The following is a 17,532-nucleotide window of genomic DNA, read 5'->3' as shown; positions in this document are numbered from 1 at the left end:
TATATTAATAATATTAATTTAATTAATTATATTAATAATATTAACCCAAACTATTAAAGATAACTATTAAAGATAAATACAACTTTTGAAGATTAAAATTCCGGTAACTCCGCGACGATAATCCCGAAATAGTGCGTCGAATCTTTAATTGTTTGTTTAACCCTGGGATATTTGTCTCGGAGAATAAAGCTACAGAAACGTACCTTTTCGAGTTGATCCAACGCTATCGCAGCATCGGTCCAACTTGGCCTGATGTAAAGGTCCGACTCGTGTCGTTCCTTCGCGGTTTCGGCGTGGCTTTTGGCATGTCTTTCGTTGTGGATTTTGGACGTATTTCCATTGTGCGACGACACACCTTGATGGCATTGAGAACCAGAAGGGCGTCCCGCTAGGATCCCTGTGGGGTCGGACGCAGACACCATGATCCGTCATGCATTCGTCCCGGCACACCTCGCAGTATGATTATTTCTAATATTACACCCCGCGGAAACGTTTGCTTCGAACTGAATCCCCCCTAAGTTTCTCTCTTCCTCCGAACGTTACCAGATCGCGACACGACGTCGAGAACGAAACACGAGACACGAACACGAAAAACGATTTCACACTCACTGCTTACCGGGTTATTACACGTAATTCTCCCAGGAACCTTTCGTTTAGCACATATCTCACAGCACACGTACCAGTCCTTTATCTCTGTTTACAAGCCGATTATCTACGACGATTATCTACGATGATTATCTATGCCGATTATACGTGCGACGATCACAGCAATCGAAATTCGCGCACGAGATACACACAGCTTGTTCTGCGCATGCGCGGCAGTGTAACGTGCCCATCGATGGTATACGCACGAAACGGAGCGAGGAATCGGCTTTTAGGTTAGCTTCGTACCACCTAAGAAGAGTAAATACGTAACTGCTCCCTCTTCGACCGATTCGTCTTTTCCTTCTGGCTCTTTCTCTGTCCTCCTCTCTTGTTCTTGCTTTTTCTGCGGGATTCTCGTATTCCCTCTCTCTGTCCCTTCTGTATCTCCCTCTAGCGGGATTCACGGTACCGCCGACAAGCACGAGGGCGCACACGCGAGTTTGCTTGTTTTGAAATATCACGCGACAAACCGGGGCCCACGGTGTGCCGTGTTGTCGATTCGTCCGCCGTTCTACCACGAAACTTGCACTTCCGTATGCACGTGGTTCCCGTTGTGTCGCGAAAATCGTTTAATTACCGGCGATACGGTGTCAACGGAGCCGAGCCGCGTCGGTGGTCTCTATCGGCACGATACTACTGGCATGGCACGCAGTCCGCGCGCACTTCAGTGTCACTGTCACGATCGCTGATCACTTGACACGGTTGTGTCTGATTCGAAAATTCACACTGCTTGACGGAATTCGTCTGCGACCGACGGATTCGTGTAACTGCGGTTCTGCCAAGCATCCGGTTTTCACGAACAGGCGTAGGCGACGGTAAAGAGACAACAGTGTTCCACGGTCCAGCAAGGGCAGCTGGGAAACTCTCGTCAAAGTTTACGTATCTCTCTGTCACGCGTTCTAAAACGACGACGTTCGTTGTCGTCGTGATCGGACACCGGCGTGCGCGACCGCCACTTAGAGCAGTCTAAGTCCGTACTAAACGAAACGCGCTGCCACATTTCTTTCGTGGCCTGCCTTCTGCGCCGGCCATAGTTGACGGCCCCCCTCCAACGGCGCCACTCGCCGACGATCGGAGCTGCACAAACATTCAGGGCCGTGTGTCCAGGGTCCTACTGGAATGGGCCTCTTTTACATTATAACCAGGGACCGGGTGAGTTCTTCTTTAGTCAAATATTCCGCAAACGTACCTCGAGTGCACGACTATTCCAAGACTATTCCAAGACTATTCCAAGACTATTCTAAGACTATTCTAAGACTATTCTAATTAAGTATTCGAAGACTAGAATTTGATTCGCCATTTTGACGGTGTACGTACCTTTGTGCCGATAAACGAACAGTACGGAGTTAATAACTATATATTCATTTCTCTATCTATGTCCTGGGCGCATGTAGGCTGTTCTCTGAATATAGGACACGTGTGGTTTCATTCGAGGTATTGTTTTCCCTCTTTGTTCTTACGTAGTTACTTTATTGTTAACACTAAAGCGACATTTCTTTTGTACCTATTTCTACCGTGATAAGAAGTCGTGATGTATTGTGCATATAAGAGTTACTGATCATATAATTAAGTGAAGAGTATAAAATAATTTAAAATAATTGCTCAATGATCTTCGTATAGGCATCACATTTTTCCGAAACACAAAGTATTCGAGTCGACAGAAAAATATCTAGATACGAAGAAGCTATAGTGAAACACAATTCTCCAAGTTAAATAAGCGCATTATATACTAACGAGTTACTACATGACAGAGAATAGAAAATAATAAACGAATACGAAAAATTACTATACTTTATTAACGATACATACATATATATACTGCGACTACTTCGTTAAAATAGTCGCAACGTCATACATAAAATGTAAACAGTACTTTGTAAATCAACATGTCGTCATTTACATTAACGATCATTATAAAAATATACAAACGAACGAAAACAATCATATACAACGTTTGTAACGTCTTTCGCAAACGGACCGCCTGAAATCTCGATTTTCGCGGGACGCTAGTACGTTCCTGGCGGTACCGATGACGTCTCGGAGCCGAGACGAACCGAGGCCCGCCGAAGCGATCGGAACTGATTCGTGATTGGCCGAATCGGCGTGGCGTTCTACGTTGCTAGGATACGGCGATGTGCCATCACAGGGGGTGCAGGGGGCACGACGCAGGACCACACACGCGGTACCATTTCCCCTCGAGCAAAAACATTACCCACACACGGCGGCGAGCTACGCGACACGCACGCGGCACACATGGCCGCTCACAGATCGCCGCAGCATATCCTTGTCTCTCTCCTTCGTTCGCTGTCGCTCCCACCTCCTCGTCGTAGTCTCCACACCGTTTTGAGAGTTTTGTATACGCTTCTTGCGTTCTCTGTAGTAGAGAAGGTCCAGGCGAGCCGGGGACCGCAGTGAGCGCGGTTGACGGGCGGCGGAGAGTCGAAGACGAGCGGAAGAGGGCCACCGATGTACCGAACGTAAACACGACTCCCTTACGGGCCTCTGGAGATCGAAATCGCTGCTGCTCTGGGCAATAATAATCGAGGCCGGAAATACGGGAGTTTACCGCAGACCAGCCACCGTCACCGCCACCGCATACTCGAGCGAATCTGCATAATTTATTATACGCGTCTCCTCTGCCACTGGTTACCATTTGATTGGCGGTAGCAAGTATAGGGTTCTCTCCTCTTATTATTATTATTATTTCATCCCTGTATAATCGAATAAGCGTTTTTTCTCTCCACGCTGACAGTTTTGTTCATCTTTTCGTATTATTTTCGCGGTAATGTTAGCCTGCGATAATATCGATCGAGTGACAATTGTTAACTGGATCGATTCTTTGCCGTGGATTACATTTATCGAGCTCGAGTGGGCATTCTTGGAGATTTTTTTTGTATTTATCAATGTTTCCAGGCACTTTCGTTCAAAAACGAACGATTAGAAAATTCTGTTTATACGTGTCTATCTTGTTTCATATTTTAGGAGCGATGACACAGGTATGGTGACACAGGCGATGCCATTGTTTTATTTTGATTCGTTCATTTAACGTTTGTATTGCATGTAAGCGTAGAGGTACACATAAAATAATTCTTTAAAAACGCGAGGTTTACCTGGAAGCAAAGTAGGTTACTAGGACAGTTCAGCGACAATCTTGCTCGGAGTCAAATATTTACCAAACATAAACAGAAACTTCAATAGACGTTTGCTGGCCTCTTAAACGAACTTTGACCAAATCTTCATGTAAATCTTCGCCAATGAATTATACAAAAATCAGCGATGAAGGCACAGATTCGAAGCACAATACCTCTTATGGTGGAGCTTTTTTGAATGCGTTCATTAAGCCCCCGAGGAAGAGCGTCACAGCAAACGATTAACTTATTAACCTGTCTTCATAATATCTGCATAACGATGCGACTTCATTAAGCGTCGTATACCACTCCCGTGCGGTGTTTCGCGGGTACGTGCGCATATGTGTGTGTGTGTGTGTGTGTGTTTGTGGGCGATGACACGTGCATGCGAACGTTGGAGAGCTCATTGAACAGCCACACACGCACTCGATATTCGCGCGCACGTGTATGACGTGTGTTGAGGAGACAGTGCGAAAAGGACAAAGAGATCGCGAAGGAGTGAGAGAGACACGAGGTACAGGGAAAATTAAATAAGAGAGAGAAGGAGAGAGCGAGACAAACTGGCAGATCGAAAGAGGTAATGTGTAAATACGCGACCACCCACCGCGATACCGAGCTCGACACCTTGTTCCACCAAATACGAGACAATTTTCGATTCCGATACGGACCGTCTCGCGTCTTTATTTTGCTCCTCGATTCACGGCTCCGGTCCCTCCGGACCGTAATACACGGATACGTTGCGAAAATATTTTTATCGAATCGATCTTTTAAATCTCATAAATGATTTTCCATGAGGGTCTTAGGACTGGTTTTTAATAAAAGACGAATAGTGTTTGGAATATATTCGATTCTTTTAAACTTTAAACAGGAGTGTGTACACGATTACAATTAAACATGGAGAATGATGTTCAAGTCTTCATAACTACGTTATTGAAATTTGAAATCTTAAAATTGAGTTCGTACAAACATCTTCTTTGTTTAAATATAAAACGACTGGACTAGAAACTTCGTGAATCGTTTTGTTGGAGAAGGCAATACCTTTGGGTTCGAATCACGTGGAAATATACGGATGTGATAAACACGTCGTTGTACTATACTGATATATTTTCCATTCAGAGATCGCACGAAGGGCAACGACATTTATTGTTTATGTAACATAATATCCAACAGCGATACAGGTCCCCATAGATGTACGACGTCGCATACAAGCGAAACGCGCGGTCCACTGATCGTCTATGTGTGAATTTTTATTTCGAAGTTGAACATTGCTTATTAACATAGTAAATTAATTTCAACGAGTACAGGTAAAAGTAACCAAACGTAGCATAGTTTAAAATTTTAAATACAGCTTTATATGCAAAGCAGTCGTTTAGAATCACAAAGTAATCATTTACATCGATTAATTTGAACTGAAAATTCATATAAAACGATACATTTATTGTTGGTAATCTAATTCTACTCCAGAAGGTATCATATCGTCCTTTGTTGCAAGAGTCCGCAGTAACGCGAGGCTTGAGAAGCACTGATCGCAGGGTATTCCCATATAGGATCCTATTAGCGACCGATAGGATCTGGTTCGAGGCAACTAATAGGAAAGGCAATAATTGTTGCTGCCAGTATCGAGGAAAGTACCACCCGTTTACAAAAATATACACCGGTCATTCTCATTCTGACCATTAATAACTGTAAATTAAAATACCGTACAGCGTTAATTACCATACGGTTACGTGCTTACCACTTTTTCGACATTTTTTTCATTACACTTGATATAGGCGCTTCGGTTAATTCTCTGTACGCGATATCGAGATTCGTCCGACGGAGAATAAGCGATCGACGCACGAACGATCTTCACGATTACAACTAAGTTTCAAATATGGATTAATGATACGGCAGGGAACGAGGGACGGAAATGAGGGGGAGGTGGAAATGTCATTGCACATTGTGGTAGCGGGTTCGACGAATGCAGCCTCCGCTGTAGTTGACGATCCAGAGATAAGGCACGGCGCGCGCGCGCGGGGCGGGAGGGGGGGAGGGGGACCGTTAATAATTTTTACGACACTCTTAACTCGCCACCCAGTATTAAGCGGTCCTCCGTAGAAGACGAGCTTTGATCTTCGCCGACGCTGCATCGGCTTAATGAGTGCGAGAGGGAGATAGCGGGGAGAGCCAGGCTGAAACAGAGCGTGCAACCGCGCCACCGTCCCCTGTGGATCTATTTTCCACAATATGCATCTCTGTAGTTCGGGTTGCATCGTTCCAGGCATCGCTGCAATATCGGGGATCGTCGTTGCATCCTCGATAGGACCTCCAGAACGAGTATCGTGATACCAATCTACCGAGATACTTTTTTGTTTCAGGTAATTGCTACTTGAAAGCAGTCTTCGATGGTGGAATTTCTGTGAGTGATTCTAACGTTTACAGACTTTATAACAGACTTGGTGTATCGTACGAATGTTTATGAAATCTTGTTGCTAATGTGCCGTTTGTGTTCGAAGGATCGACTGGAAAAGAAGAATTTTTGATCGAATAGTTTGAAAATTGTATTATTTTATTTCGATACGTATCATTTCTTTTATTTAACTCCGTCTGTTTTAGTTTCCAAGATTGTGGTTCATCGTGTTTTTTATATTTTTAAGATAGTTTCTTGTTTGAATATTTCAATTTTTCAACGTTTAGTGCGAGAGGACAAAATGTATGCCCATGATAATAATATTTGTACTTTATGAAACGTTTCGGAGGATGAATGTGCTCCTCAAAGTAATTGACTTCAGTCTTCGATAAGTCTACGTCCGCCATTGGATATACAGGGTGTCCCAAAACTCGGGGAGGAGCCGGAAATGGGGGGTAGCTGAGACGATTCTGAACAACAATTTCCTTTGCAAAAATGTCGGATGGGGCTTCGTTAAGGAGATATTCAGCGAAAACCCCGACCAATCAGAGCGCGCGTAGACCTACCGCTACCGCTCCATCGGCATATTCGCGCTCGGATTGGTCGACCGCCTAGCGCGTAGTCTACGCTACCGCTACCGCTCCACCGGTATACTCGCGCTCGGATTGGTCGGCCGCCTGGCGCGTAGCCTTCGCTCCCGCGTATACGCGCGCTCTGATTGGTCGGGATTTTCGCTGAATATCTCCTTAACGAAGCCCCATCCGACATTTTTGCAAAGGAAATTGTTGTTCAGAATCGTCTCAGCTACCCCCCATTTCCGGCTCCTCCCCGAGTTTTGGGACACCCTGTATACCAAATAATTACAGCGTTTAAAATTGATAACAGGAGATTAAATATACTTAATTCAGAATAAAGGAAATTAAAACGGTATACATGATATACATATATATTGTGTATTGTATATATTATATGTATATATTATGTATACATATTAAATACATATTACACATATATATTACACATATGTATTATGTATTGTATATATTATATATGTATTATGTATTGTATATATTATATGTATATATTATATATGTATTATGTATTGTATATATCATATGTATTATGTATTGTATATATTCTATGTATATATTATATATGTATTATGTATCGTATATATTCTATGTATATATTATGTATACATACTAAATGCATATTATACATATAATTTATATACATTATACATCCAATTTATAACGAACCAAGAATACATAATTCCGATGTATCCCGAAAAGCCAGCAATTAATCAACTGAGAATCATAATAGCACAAGCCAACAAAACAAATAAAAAATCAAGCTAGACCACGACTTCCCACAGCTGAATTTTTTATTCGCTGACTACACCGCAACGTTTTTCATTAACGCTTCGACGCATGCGTTTGCCAACTCCGACACCTAATGAAGATCGATTCAGAGGATGTGAAAAAGACACGGCCGGACTCGAGACGAATACAGAACGGAGCAGCGATACGCGACGGGCGAAATAAAGAAAGAACGCCGAGTGAGACAGCGGAGAACAATGAGATGGAGAAATAAACAAAGACGGAAAAGAAAGGAAACGAGCGACAAAGATGACAGATCCGCGGAAGACGAGGGACGCGGGTAACGAGGAGGCGAGACCCGTCCCCGCGAGAGAGGGAGAGACGAGAAAATTGTACATACCGTGGTGGTGGAAGAAGGATAATTGGAAGAGGGGGGGAGCGGTGTTAAGGGGTGGGGGAGAGAAGTCGACTACTTCCTTACGCAAGACGACTCGGTGCGCCACGTTCGTTCACTGCGTTGGTCGCGTTCAACGGTGCGTGCACATGAGAGACGCGAGAGATGCTATCGGCCACCAAGACGGCTCTGGACTTCTTCGGACCACCCACCGGCAAAATAATAAACACGGAATGCGGCATACACGTCCGTCCGTCCGTCCGTCCTTTCGTTTGTTTCTATTTCGCAGATACCATCGAAAATAAGGTCTCCCGTCGATACCGCAGCTGGCTATCACCGATACCACCTTCCACGAGTCGCTATCGCGCTCGAACAGCCGCACGAATTCGATTCGGAGTGCCATTAACTTAAACTTCGAGTCTACCCGACGACGCTCGATCATCGAGGATTAGATCGAGCTGAACGCCGAATGCAGCCAATTCCGCTGTAACACCGTTAACGCCGCGTCGCTCATACGTGGAAAGCAGAGCTTCTTGCTGAGGAACTGCGCGAATAAATAATGAACGTTGGCGGTGACAAAGGTAAGTTCGGTTAGGATGAATATCAAGAGTTTAGAGAAATTTAGATTACTTGGTTTCTGATCGTCTGGAAACAAATTTTTGATTAGGAGAAATTTTCGAGAATGTTGGTTTGATAGTCGACGTGGTATTTATGATATTAGGTTGTCCGAAAAGTTTCTTTCGTTTTATTAACAAGTAATACATACACAATATTTCACGTCTAATGTTGCGAATTATCGAATTGATAATGGTCAAATTATTGAATTGTGTACGATTCGTTTTGCTCCATTACCGTTACACCATCAACATCTAAGAAATTAGATTGTCTATTTATAGAAACACTTTTGGGACGACCTAATATATAGACGGAGAATTATAGTATTTTATTACGATACACGGCAGGCTACAAAAAGTCGCGTTCAGGGAGTAGTTCAAATTAATACATTGAATATCTCATATTGGATAATCATACATTAGAGATCTACATATCTCATATCTCTGTATATCTCATTTTCTTGGTCATTGCACCTAGTTTTTATTCATACAGACATTTACCAAATTCAAAATAAATTTTGACCACGTCCCTGTGCTATTGTCCAATAAAGAGGACCCTCGATGTTTTCAAGATTCTCGACGTCTCGTTTTATTTAGAACGAGCAATAGAAAAATGAACGATCCAGACATTTCATTTTCTTGGTCATTGCACCTAGTTTTTATTAATATAGACATTTACCAAATTCAAAATAAATTTTGACCACGTCCCTGTGCTATTGTCCAATAAAGAGGACCCTCAATGTTTTCAAGATTCTCGACGTCTCATTCTATTTAGAACGAGCAATAGAAAAATGAACGATCCAGACATTTCATTTTCTTGGTCATTGCATCCAGTTTTTATTCATATAGACATTTACCAAATTCAAAATAAATTTTGACCACGTCCCTGTGCTATTGTCCAATAAAGAGGACCCTCGATGTTTTCAAGATTCTCGACGTCTCGTTTTATTTAGAACGAGCAATAGAAAAATGAACGATCCAGACATACTACATCTTTTACTATTACGTTTTGCCATTAGTGACATCTTCTTTACTCGGTGAAACATTTATTTTAAAAATAACTGCCATTTTACCCAAACTACTCGTTTCTCAATTTCTTAACCCTTAAATGGACGATTTTTGTTTCACGTTTGCCGAAAAGTTTTCTTCAAAGTGACGTTTGACATTAACTTATGTTCAATGCATAAAAATATTGGATAGTGTTCAACATTAAAAAAAGTACAAAATTCGTTCAGAAATAAGAACTAGTTGTCAAAATTACAAAAAAATAAAAGAAGGTCAATTTTATCTGTGATGTTTAGTATGTTGTTTAAAAACAACATTGTCCATTTAAGGGTTAAATAGAACAAATCTCGAGTCTACTAATTAATGTAAACAGTACATGACAACGTATTACACCATCAATTAGAATTCTTATCCTTATTGTTTGCTCGCGTTGTTTGCTCGTCCCATTTTGCTCGTCCCAGGCGTTTTAATTCCCCTTTTACTACTTCTCCAATCTCTTTCTCCGCAATTAAAATCGGCAATCAACAAACCGCGATAATCGGTTCGCCACTAGAAGCTCGTTCGGTAGAATATCTTCATATTCGCTGTGTCCACGTCACGAATAGCGAATATAATTCGTGACGGCGAGTGGGCCCCTGGGAAAGTATCGATAACTGTCGAGAATAAAGCTGCTCGGAACTTTATGGACGCATAAAAGTAACGCGCGTTATTAGTATCGGCAGCATTCGCGTAATCCAATTTGCCCGTTGACTTCTCTCTTTCTCTTTGTCGCCACTTCGTTACGCCTCGCGTTCGAGGGCGAGCAATTAACGTTGCACACTTGTCGCGCACTAAAGGCGAGCTTAATGTCATCCGGGACAAAACAGAACCTATTAGGCTTGTAAGATATCGCGCATCTCGCGGGGCCAAGTGGCGGTACAAAGAATTTCGGTATGTTACTGTTTTTCGGTGTCTCGATTGCGTACTCGAGTAAAGATTTTAATTAACACCTCAGCTGCTAGTGGTTCGTATTATATCGTGTACATATAACCCTTTGCACTCGAGAGATGACTCTCAGTTAGTGACACTTAGGTTTCACGCAGCGAATCTATCAGCAATTATGTTTCTTTAGGTTTAATATCTATGGAGCTCGAAGTGTCGATAAAATGATCGTAAAGGGTGAAGGTGACGTTATTCTCGAATCTAGATAGCTTAGAATTCATGGCGATAGAATGCTAAGAAACATCTCGAGTTGCTGGCAGATACCAGAAAAAAAGGCCTCGAGTGCAAAGGGATAATACACTCGGACAATAGCGTATCGGAAATGGTGTATAAGGAAAGGATAAAGTAGCACTGATTTTTGACACTGTATACCTTTTTTTTTTTTTTTACTTATAATAAATTGATTTCGATATTTTTTGTTTCAAATGGATATAGTATACATTCTATACATATCTATCGATCTATGCATGCACAGATCTACGTATATAAATAGATTGATTATTCTCTCTATAAATATTCTCGATCTCCGAGACATTGAATATTCAACCGTGCAATGGACTTGGGTCGTCCATCTCGAACCCATTGCTCGAAAATTCCAGTTCCGATAAGAAATTAGCCCCGATCGCTGGTAATTACCAGTCGCTAACCGTTCCCTCGGACGAGGTATCGATCATCGTCCTGGGACACGAGGTCGTATCGCTAACATACTTGTCTTAACCGCGACAACTTGTACAAGACCATGTCGAGCCGGGTCGAAGACGGTGGAAGGGGCGAGGGACACAAAGAATCCGCCGAGTCAACGAAGATAATGACAATTCCTCGTCCGGAACGGAATTCGTGGAGGGTCCCGACGAAGACCGGAAGTCGACGTCCCCGCGGCCTTTCGGCGCCGCGGCGGGAACAATGAGGAACGTATCGTAAGATAATCCATCGGCGAAAAGCACCGGTAGCGGTCGTAGATGCAGATAGCCGCCGGTTACGATCTTCCTTCGTCGTTTGCTTCTCCTTTTCCCTCCTCTTCGATGTACGTGTACATTCTGTACGTATACATTCTGTACGTATACACCTATAGGGGAGAGTAACGATTCAGCTCGTTACAATGGTAAAAGACGATCCTCTCTTGGGCACGGCGCTCTCGTACCGATCGCGATCCGCGGCATTAGTCATCTTTGCCTCGAGACTCAACGATCTCGTCCGACGATATTGCGAGATGGGAAATCGGGTCGGAGAAACGAGGACGAGGAGTCGCGGATATCAGAATTGGTGTAATTAAGGGCTTTTCGAAAGGGACTTTGGTTCTTTAACCTTTCCAGGGGTGAGTACTCGTTGCTTCTTCTATTTGGCTACCGCCGTTTGGCCACGCAGCTTTGCGAAATAGACTCGTTTAAGTTCCTCAACACTTTTGCTGCGGATGAAAATAAGTAGCCGTAATAACCTGCAGTTATATTTTTTTTTAACGAAAAATTTCTTACAGACGTTCTAACGTGATTATTTTGAAAAATGTATATTTCTGGTAACTTGTTTTATAACTACTTGTTGCTATGAATCGCAATAATTTCATACTTTATTTCTCAAATAATATTTCAATTAACATGTATTTACTATATTATAATTTCATCAATATTAACGTCATAAACAAGCGAAGTTAACGACGATGTAATTCTACTGCCCAAAAGTCTTCCAGTAAACTTGATACGTGAACGATTCAAACCAAGCCACACGATTATTATTATCGACCGAATTTGTGAAAACTATCGAAACCATTTCCAATGAAACTTTCCCCTCGAACAATCACAAAACAGTAATTAATGTCTGTGGCGTTAAATTCTATGCATATACATGCGTATACTTTTCCGTTTCTTAATTACACAGTTCCACTTTCATAACACGCGTAACTTCTTGCATTCGTTTCTAGAATTGTTTTATTACCCGCCTCGAGGCAAGAACGGTCGAAAATATCGTTGAAACATTTTCTTTTCTGCTCCGTTTGTTATTGCTCCGAGTGGCAACCAAATTACACAAACGAACGAAAAGGAAGGGACGAGGGATTCCTTGTTAGTACGGCGCGGTGATAAATTTTTACGTCGGTAAATTAAATCCAAAAAGGAAGAGACCGAGAAAATGTACTCCCGTACCTACGTGACTAAATAAAGGAACATACACGAAGGTTTAATTATGTGCGTTTGAGTACTTACAAGCTAGAAGCAGCTATTGCGAAGATTAATGAAAGGATTTTCGCAATAAATGTTAGTTTCACGGTATATCGCGTGTTCTAGCGCACTGGTTACCCTTAACCACGGTACTCGAAAGGTATTAACGACGTTCTGCACGGATAGTTGTATCTAATTACTGTGTTGCATAGCTGCACGTGATCGCGCTGTATGCAACCAAGTACGAAAGGATCATTTCGTTCCTCGTGACCACTAATTTCATAGCGCAGAGCACCCAATAAATAGATAGCAGAGACGAGGAGTACATCTTCTAAATAGACACACAAGCCGATCCAGAAAATAATGTTTCGTGAGTAGTTGAAATAGAAAGTAACAAAAGGCCATAAAATATATATAGTTCTCTCTTTACTTCCATACAAATTTCGCGGTTCTAGTTCTAATACAATGTCGACAGTGTATTATTTCATTTTATTTTCTATTTTAAATGTTACGACTCTTGGATTTCTATTGCCTACGATAATTTCAAATATTATAACTACGTTCAGCTTTTTAAAAACGGTTAATTTTATTTAGTACGATATTTAAAAATATTATCGTTTCGTCGGTCACCTTCTTCGTAATATTTCCAACATCCACAGGCGCCATTTCGTCTAGATCCAGTTTTTCAGTCTAGATTCAGTTTTTCAGTCTAGATCCAGTTTTTCAGTCTAGACTTCCGAGAAATCTGAAAAAGTTTCTCCCTTTTAAATTGTCTACCACGTCATCCAGTAATTTTCAAAGTTGACCGTAGAATTATTTTCTAAATAACAATCGAAATGTAAAGGAAGAAAGAGAAAGATTCAAACTGAATCAATATTCGTTTTTCGAACAGCACAGCTTATGATAATTAATTAAACAGTAATATCTAGACGAATCTGAATCTATTTATCTTCGTCAAAGAAAACCACGAAAATCAGATGTCGCTGCAAAGATTGCTCCGAACATTGACCTTGGACTTTGTAAGGAAATTCGAACAGGTAGATTCCGAATGAAAAGAAAAGAGCCGCGAAGACGAGCAGAGAAGAGGCAGAAGCAACGAGAACGAGAGAAGGAGGGAGGGAGAAGTGGAGCACAAGCTCGAAGGAAAGGCAAAATGTAAAGGTGGAATAGCAGCGAGAGAACAAGGGAGAAGGATATCCGTCTTACTAATTGCGTCGACGTCGGTGGTCCGTTGGCACACCGCGGGCCATGACGAAAAGCGATATGGTCAAAGCGCAAATCGACCAAGGGCACCGGATTTCATCTTCGTGGTTACCCCGAATCGAAATCGTACATCCAACTTGGACGATTTTTAGCGTTTCCTGCCTGCCGATTCTTCGTAGGAAGTCGCGCTTGTTAGATCCAATTTTATCTTTACTTTTTCTGTACTACACCGACGAATATACATATATATTCGATACGTATATATCACTATATCAACTGTAGCATCATCCATATTTATACATGTTTCGGACTTTTTAGTCGGTATAGAACGAAATTAATCATATGACATGCACGATAACTTCGGGTGTATCGACATAAAAATTGATCGGATTTAAGAAACTGGGCTACTCTACGATCGAGCTGACTTTTTTTTTATCGTAGATAGCCCTTGATTACATTACACTTGATTACACAATTACATAGTGGCCATCCTGATCCTTAACTCCTCCCTAGGAATCAAAAACTGAAATGGTTCAAAAAGTGTCTTTTTTTTTGCGACGATCTCGACGAGTACGTCATTTCCAACTTTTTTTTTCATGCGAAGGAACATCACAGCACCAGGCTCGTGGCGGTATTTGCTAAAAAGAGCAGGGTTTCACCAGTGGCTCCGAATTGTTCGCGCAGCGGGGTATCATTCAACGTTGATTTTCCGAAATAGCTGGAAAAAGGCGAGTTTTTCGGCGCTTACGCGGCGTTTCTAATTTCACCTAGAAGAATTATTGCCAAGCGAAGTCCTCCGCGATGGTCCTCGCCCATTGGTCTCGAACCAGAGCCCCTTGACAATGGCTCATTGTGCTCCGGCGTACCGCCACCACCCCGGTCGTATGCAAACGAGAAAAGAATTAAATATATATCTACCGAACGATAACTTTGTTTGAATTAGCATTACCTGCTTTTATAAGTGTTGCGCGGCGTCGGAGACGTAGGAGGTGCACGCGTATGTATGGGTTCACGTGTCCGTTGCGGGTGAGCTCGACGGTGGTCTTGGGACGTGATACCAGCGATTGGTTTCGTTCGCTTTTTACTTCCACGGTTTCTGTTCGATCTCGGCTTTCATTTATTTTGCAATCGTTCGTAGCGTTGCGAAATAAAAACAATATTTCTTCGACGAATAGACGAAAAGTTGTAAATAAACTGTTATCGACAGCGGATGTATTGTGCATTTATGGAAGCGTGGGAAAATGTATTAAGATATCTAGGAATGCAAAAATATATACAATATCAAGGTACATGTTACGCTGTTCGGGAGATGAGACATTTTTCTTTGAATTTCGATTCAAAATTTGTATCTTTAAAAATATGAATTTGCATAAACATCCGTAGTCTGATTAGAAGGATCGACTTTACTATAAAGTCTGTCAAGAGATCTAGAAAGCAGTACATTTCCCTTATTCTATTCTCTCAGCTTAGCAAAGTATCGCACATTTGTGATTGCACGTTAGCATTTCAATTTTCGCAAAGTACCAGTCAATCTCTATAAACAATACTCCCCAAGCTCAACAAGAAGCTTTCCAACTTATACTACCGACGATAAGCAATCGGACATCGTAAACGAACCTACGAGTTAGCACGTCGCTTCCCAAAGATACAACGAATGTCCAAACCTTCTATACGCAAGGAAAGTAAATAAAATCAAATTTGTGAAACATAAAAATGTGGCGTTCAACAGGTGCAAACGCGTTGGGTAAATCATCGAAGCAAATGGCCACCGGTGCTAACCACCGCGCAGGTACACATCCGAGGTGGTCGAGCTAGCCACTGTGCAGCGAAAGAGTTAAAGCAGACGTTTGTTGCTCGTCGTCCATAAATTTTTGACCCGGGTATCGTAAAAATAACGGCGTCCGCGGATTCGCCGGTGTCGAGTTTCCGATGCCGGGGCGTCTCCCGATGCTGCGGCTCACGAAACACACGGTCCATTATGAACCACCCCCATAAAATAAGCCTCACAATCGCGACAGGCGAAACTACGGTTCCCTGGGCGGTAGGACCAGTTCGGTTCAAGTTATCGGAGCAACGACTCGACATTGTTTCCACGCATACGACGCTTTCCGTTGTTGTCACTCCCAGCCATTTTTGCCATCATCGAGGTGGTCGTCGCAGGTAAAAAGCTTCGTGGTCGTAGAATTTTCAATTTTTTAGAGAGTATCAAATTTTCTTCATCTCGATAGCCACGGAAATCTGAAATGAAAAGCGATACTTCATTTCATTTTTTTTTTCCTTTTTTTTTTATTAAGACTGTAATAGTACCAATGCTCCAAAATAGATTATATATATGTATATAGTACATATAAATTATCGTATATAGTCTGTCGTATAGAATCTGTCTATATACATCAATCTCTGCTTTACTTTAATACCCCCAAAAGAATTTACCAGAAAGTCATAAAACTATATACGACAATTTATATGTACTATATACATATATATAATCTATTTTGGAGCATTGGTACTATTACAGTCTTAATAAAAAAAGAAAAAAAAATGAAATGAAGTATCGCTTTTCATTTCAATCAAATTCACACGTATAAAAATCACTGTACCAAATTTTCTAATTATTCGACAAACTGTTACGAAAACATGCAGCCACCATACGTACTCGATACATACATACACAACATACATACACAACATACATACATAACATACATACGCAACATTCTAACCACTTTTTTTCCATTTTGTAGACACGAGCCAAAGAAGAAACGCGAGCAACAGGAGTAACGTCGAATTTTGGCCGAGAGAAATACTTCTCCTTAGTTGCATCCAAACAGACGGGACAGTAAGAATGATCAGGAGGGAGTGTTCCAGCCGTTCCAGGTTCGTCGTGCACCACCCGCCGCCCTGGTCCCGGTGGTTAGACCTCTCGACGCTCGAAATCCAGAAAGTCGGTAAATTTTCATGCGCGCTACCTGTTCGACCAGAGTGTATCCGCTCGTACGCTATGTTTGCGTAGGACGAGGACCACCCACGTAGTCTGACGCCTCTGCTGTATCCTCGTCGTGGAATTGACTTAGCGGAATCCGGGGCTAGGGAGGGTAGCAGGACGAAAAGGAGAGAGACGGAGCATGTACGAGGGAAGCAGATAGGATGCGATTGTGTGCAAGCAACGAAGCCTTTAACCTGACCTGGGCCAGCACGTTATTTTTCATCTCATTGTCCGTCGACAGGAGCACGACTCCCCACGCAGGCCGTTCGAGAGAAAGGCTTCCTGGTAGATTTGCTGCACTTTGCTCGATTCTAGAAATTCAGTTGCTCTGGATTGGCGGTGGAGCGGACTGATAAGGAGGACTCCAGAATGTCGAGAAAATTTATACGTAGGTTGGCAGGCCGGACTTCTAAAGGCTTAAAGATCCTCTTGGAGGGGCACCGACAGCAATTGCGAATCTACCAGCGAATCTAGAGGGTTACCGCAGCAGAGATAGAGCCGCAACAGAGGGTAGTTTCATGAATTTGTTGTCAGAACACCGTATGCGTCATTGAAATGAATTTTATTTCTATGGATCGAACGTATAATACACTTTCAGAGGATATTTTTCATACTCATATTAGATGGAGGAAACGATATGGCGTTGTTCTAAAGATCCTCTTAAAGATTCATGTCGTCCACGCGACATCAAAGTAGAGCATTTAATCATAAATTCGTT

At 42.1% G+C, this 17,532-nt stretch overlaps 1 protein-coding gene and 1 long non-coding RNA gene across 4 annotated transcripts in view; one reads left to right on the top strand and one right to left on the bottom strand.

Annotated features, from left to right (window-relative positions):
• LOC128885111 (protein patched) overlaps nt 1–447 on the bottom strand; it is a 68,810-nt gene extending 68,363 nt beyond the window's left edge. Inside the window, exon 1 of the mRNA XM_054138927.1 lies at nt 204–447. Within this exon, the coding sequence (XP_053994902.1) occupies nt 204–422 (219 nt within the window). The 5' untranslated portion in view covers nt 423–447. The remainder of the gene's footprint in view (nt 1–203) is intronic.
• Nucleotides 448–1,725: 1,278 nt separating this feature from the next.
• The window catches only part of LOC128885112 (uncharacterized), a 28,598-nt gene continuing 12,791 nt past the window's right edge, over nt 1,726–17,532 (top strand). Inside the window, exons 1-2 of one of the 3 annotated variants that reach the window (XR_008459546.1) lie at nt 1,726–1,797; nt 16,573–17,202. This is a non-coding gene — a long non-coding RNA (uncharacterized LOC128885112). Of the gene's footprint in view, nt 1,798–7,942; nt 8,457–16,572; nt 17,325–17,532 lie in introns of those variants that run through there. The other 2 variants (XR_008459545.1, XR_008459547.1) reach the window with 2 other exon arrangements.

The sequence above is a fragment of the Hylaeus volcanicus genome, chromosome 2, assembly GCF_026283585.1.
Source record: "Hylaeus volcanicus isolate JK05 chromosome 2, UHH_iyHylVolc1.0_haploid, whole genome shotgun sequence".
NCBI lineage: Eukaryota > Metazoa > Arthropoda > Insecta > Hymenoptera > Colletidae > Hylaeus > Hylaeus volcanicus.
This window is presented reverse-complemented; position numbering and strand designations above follow the sequence as displayed.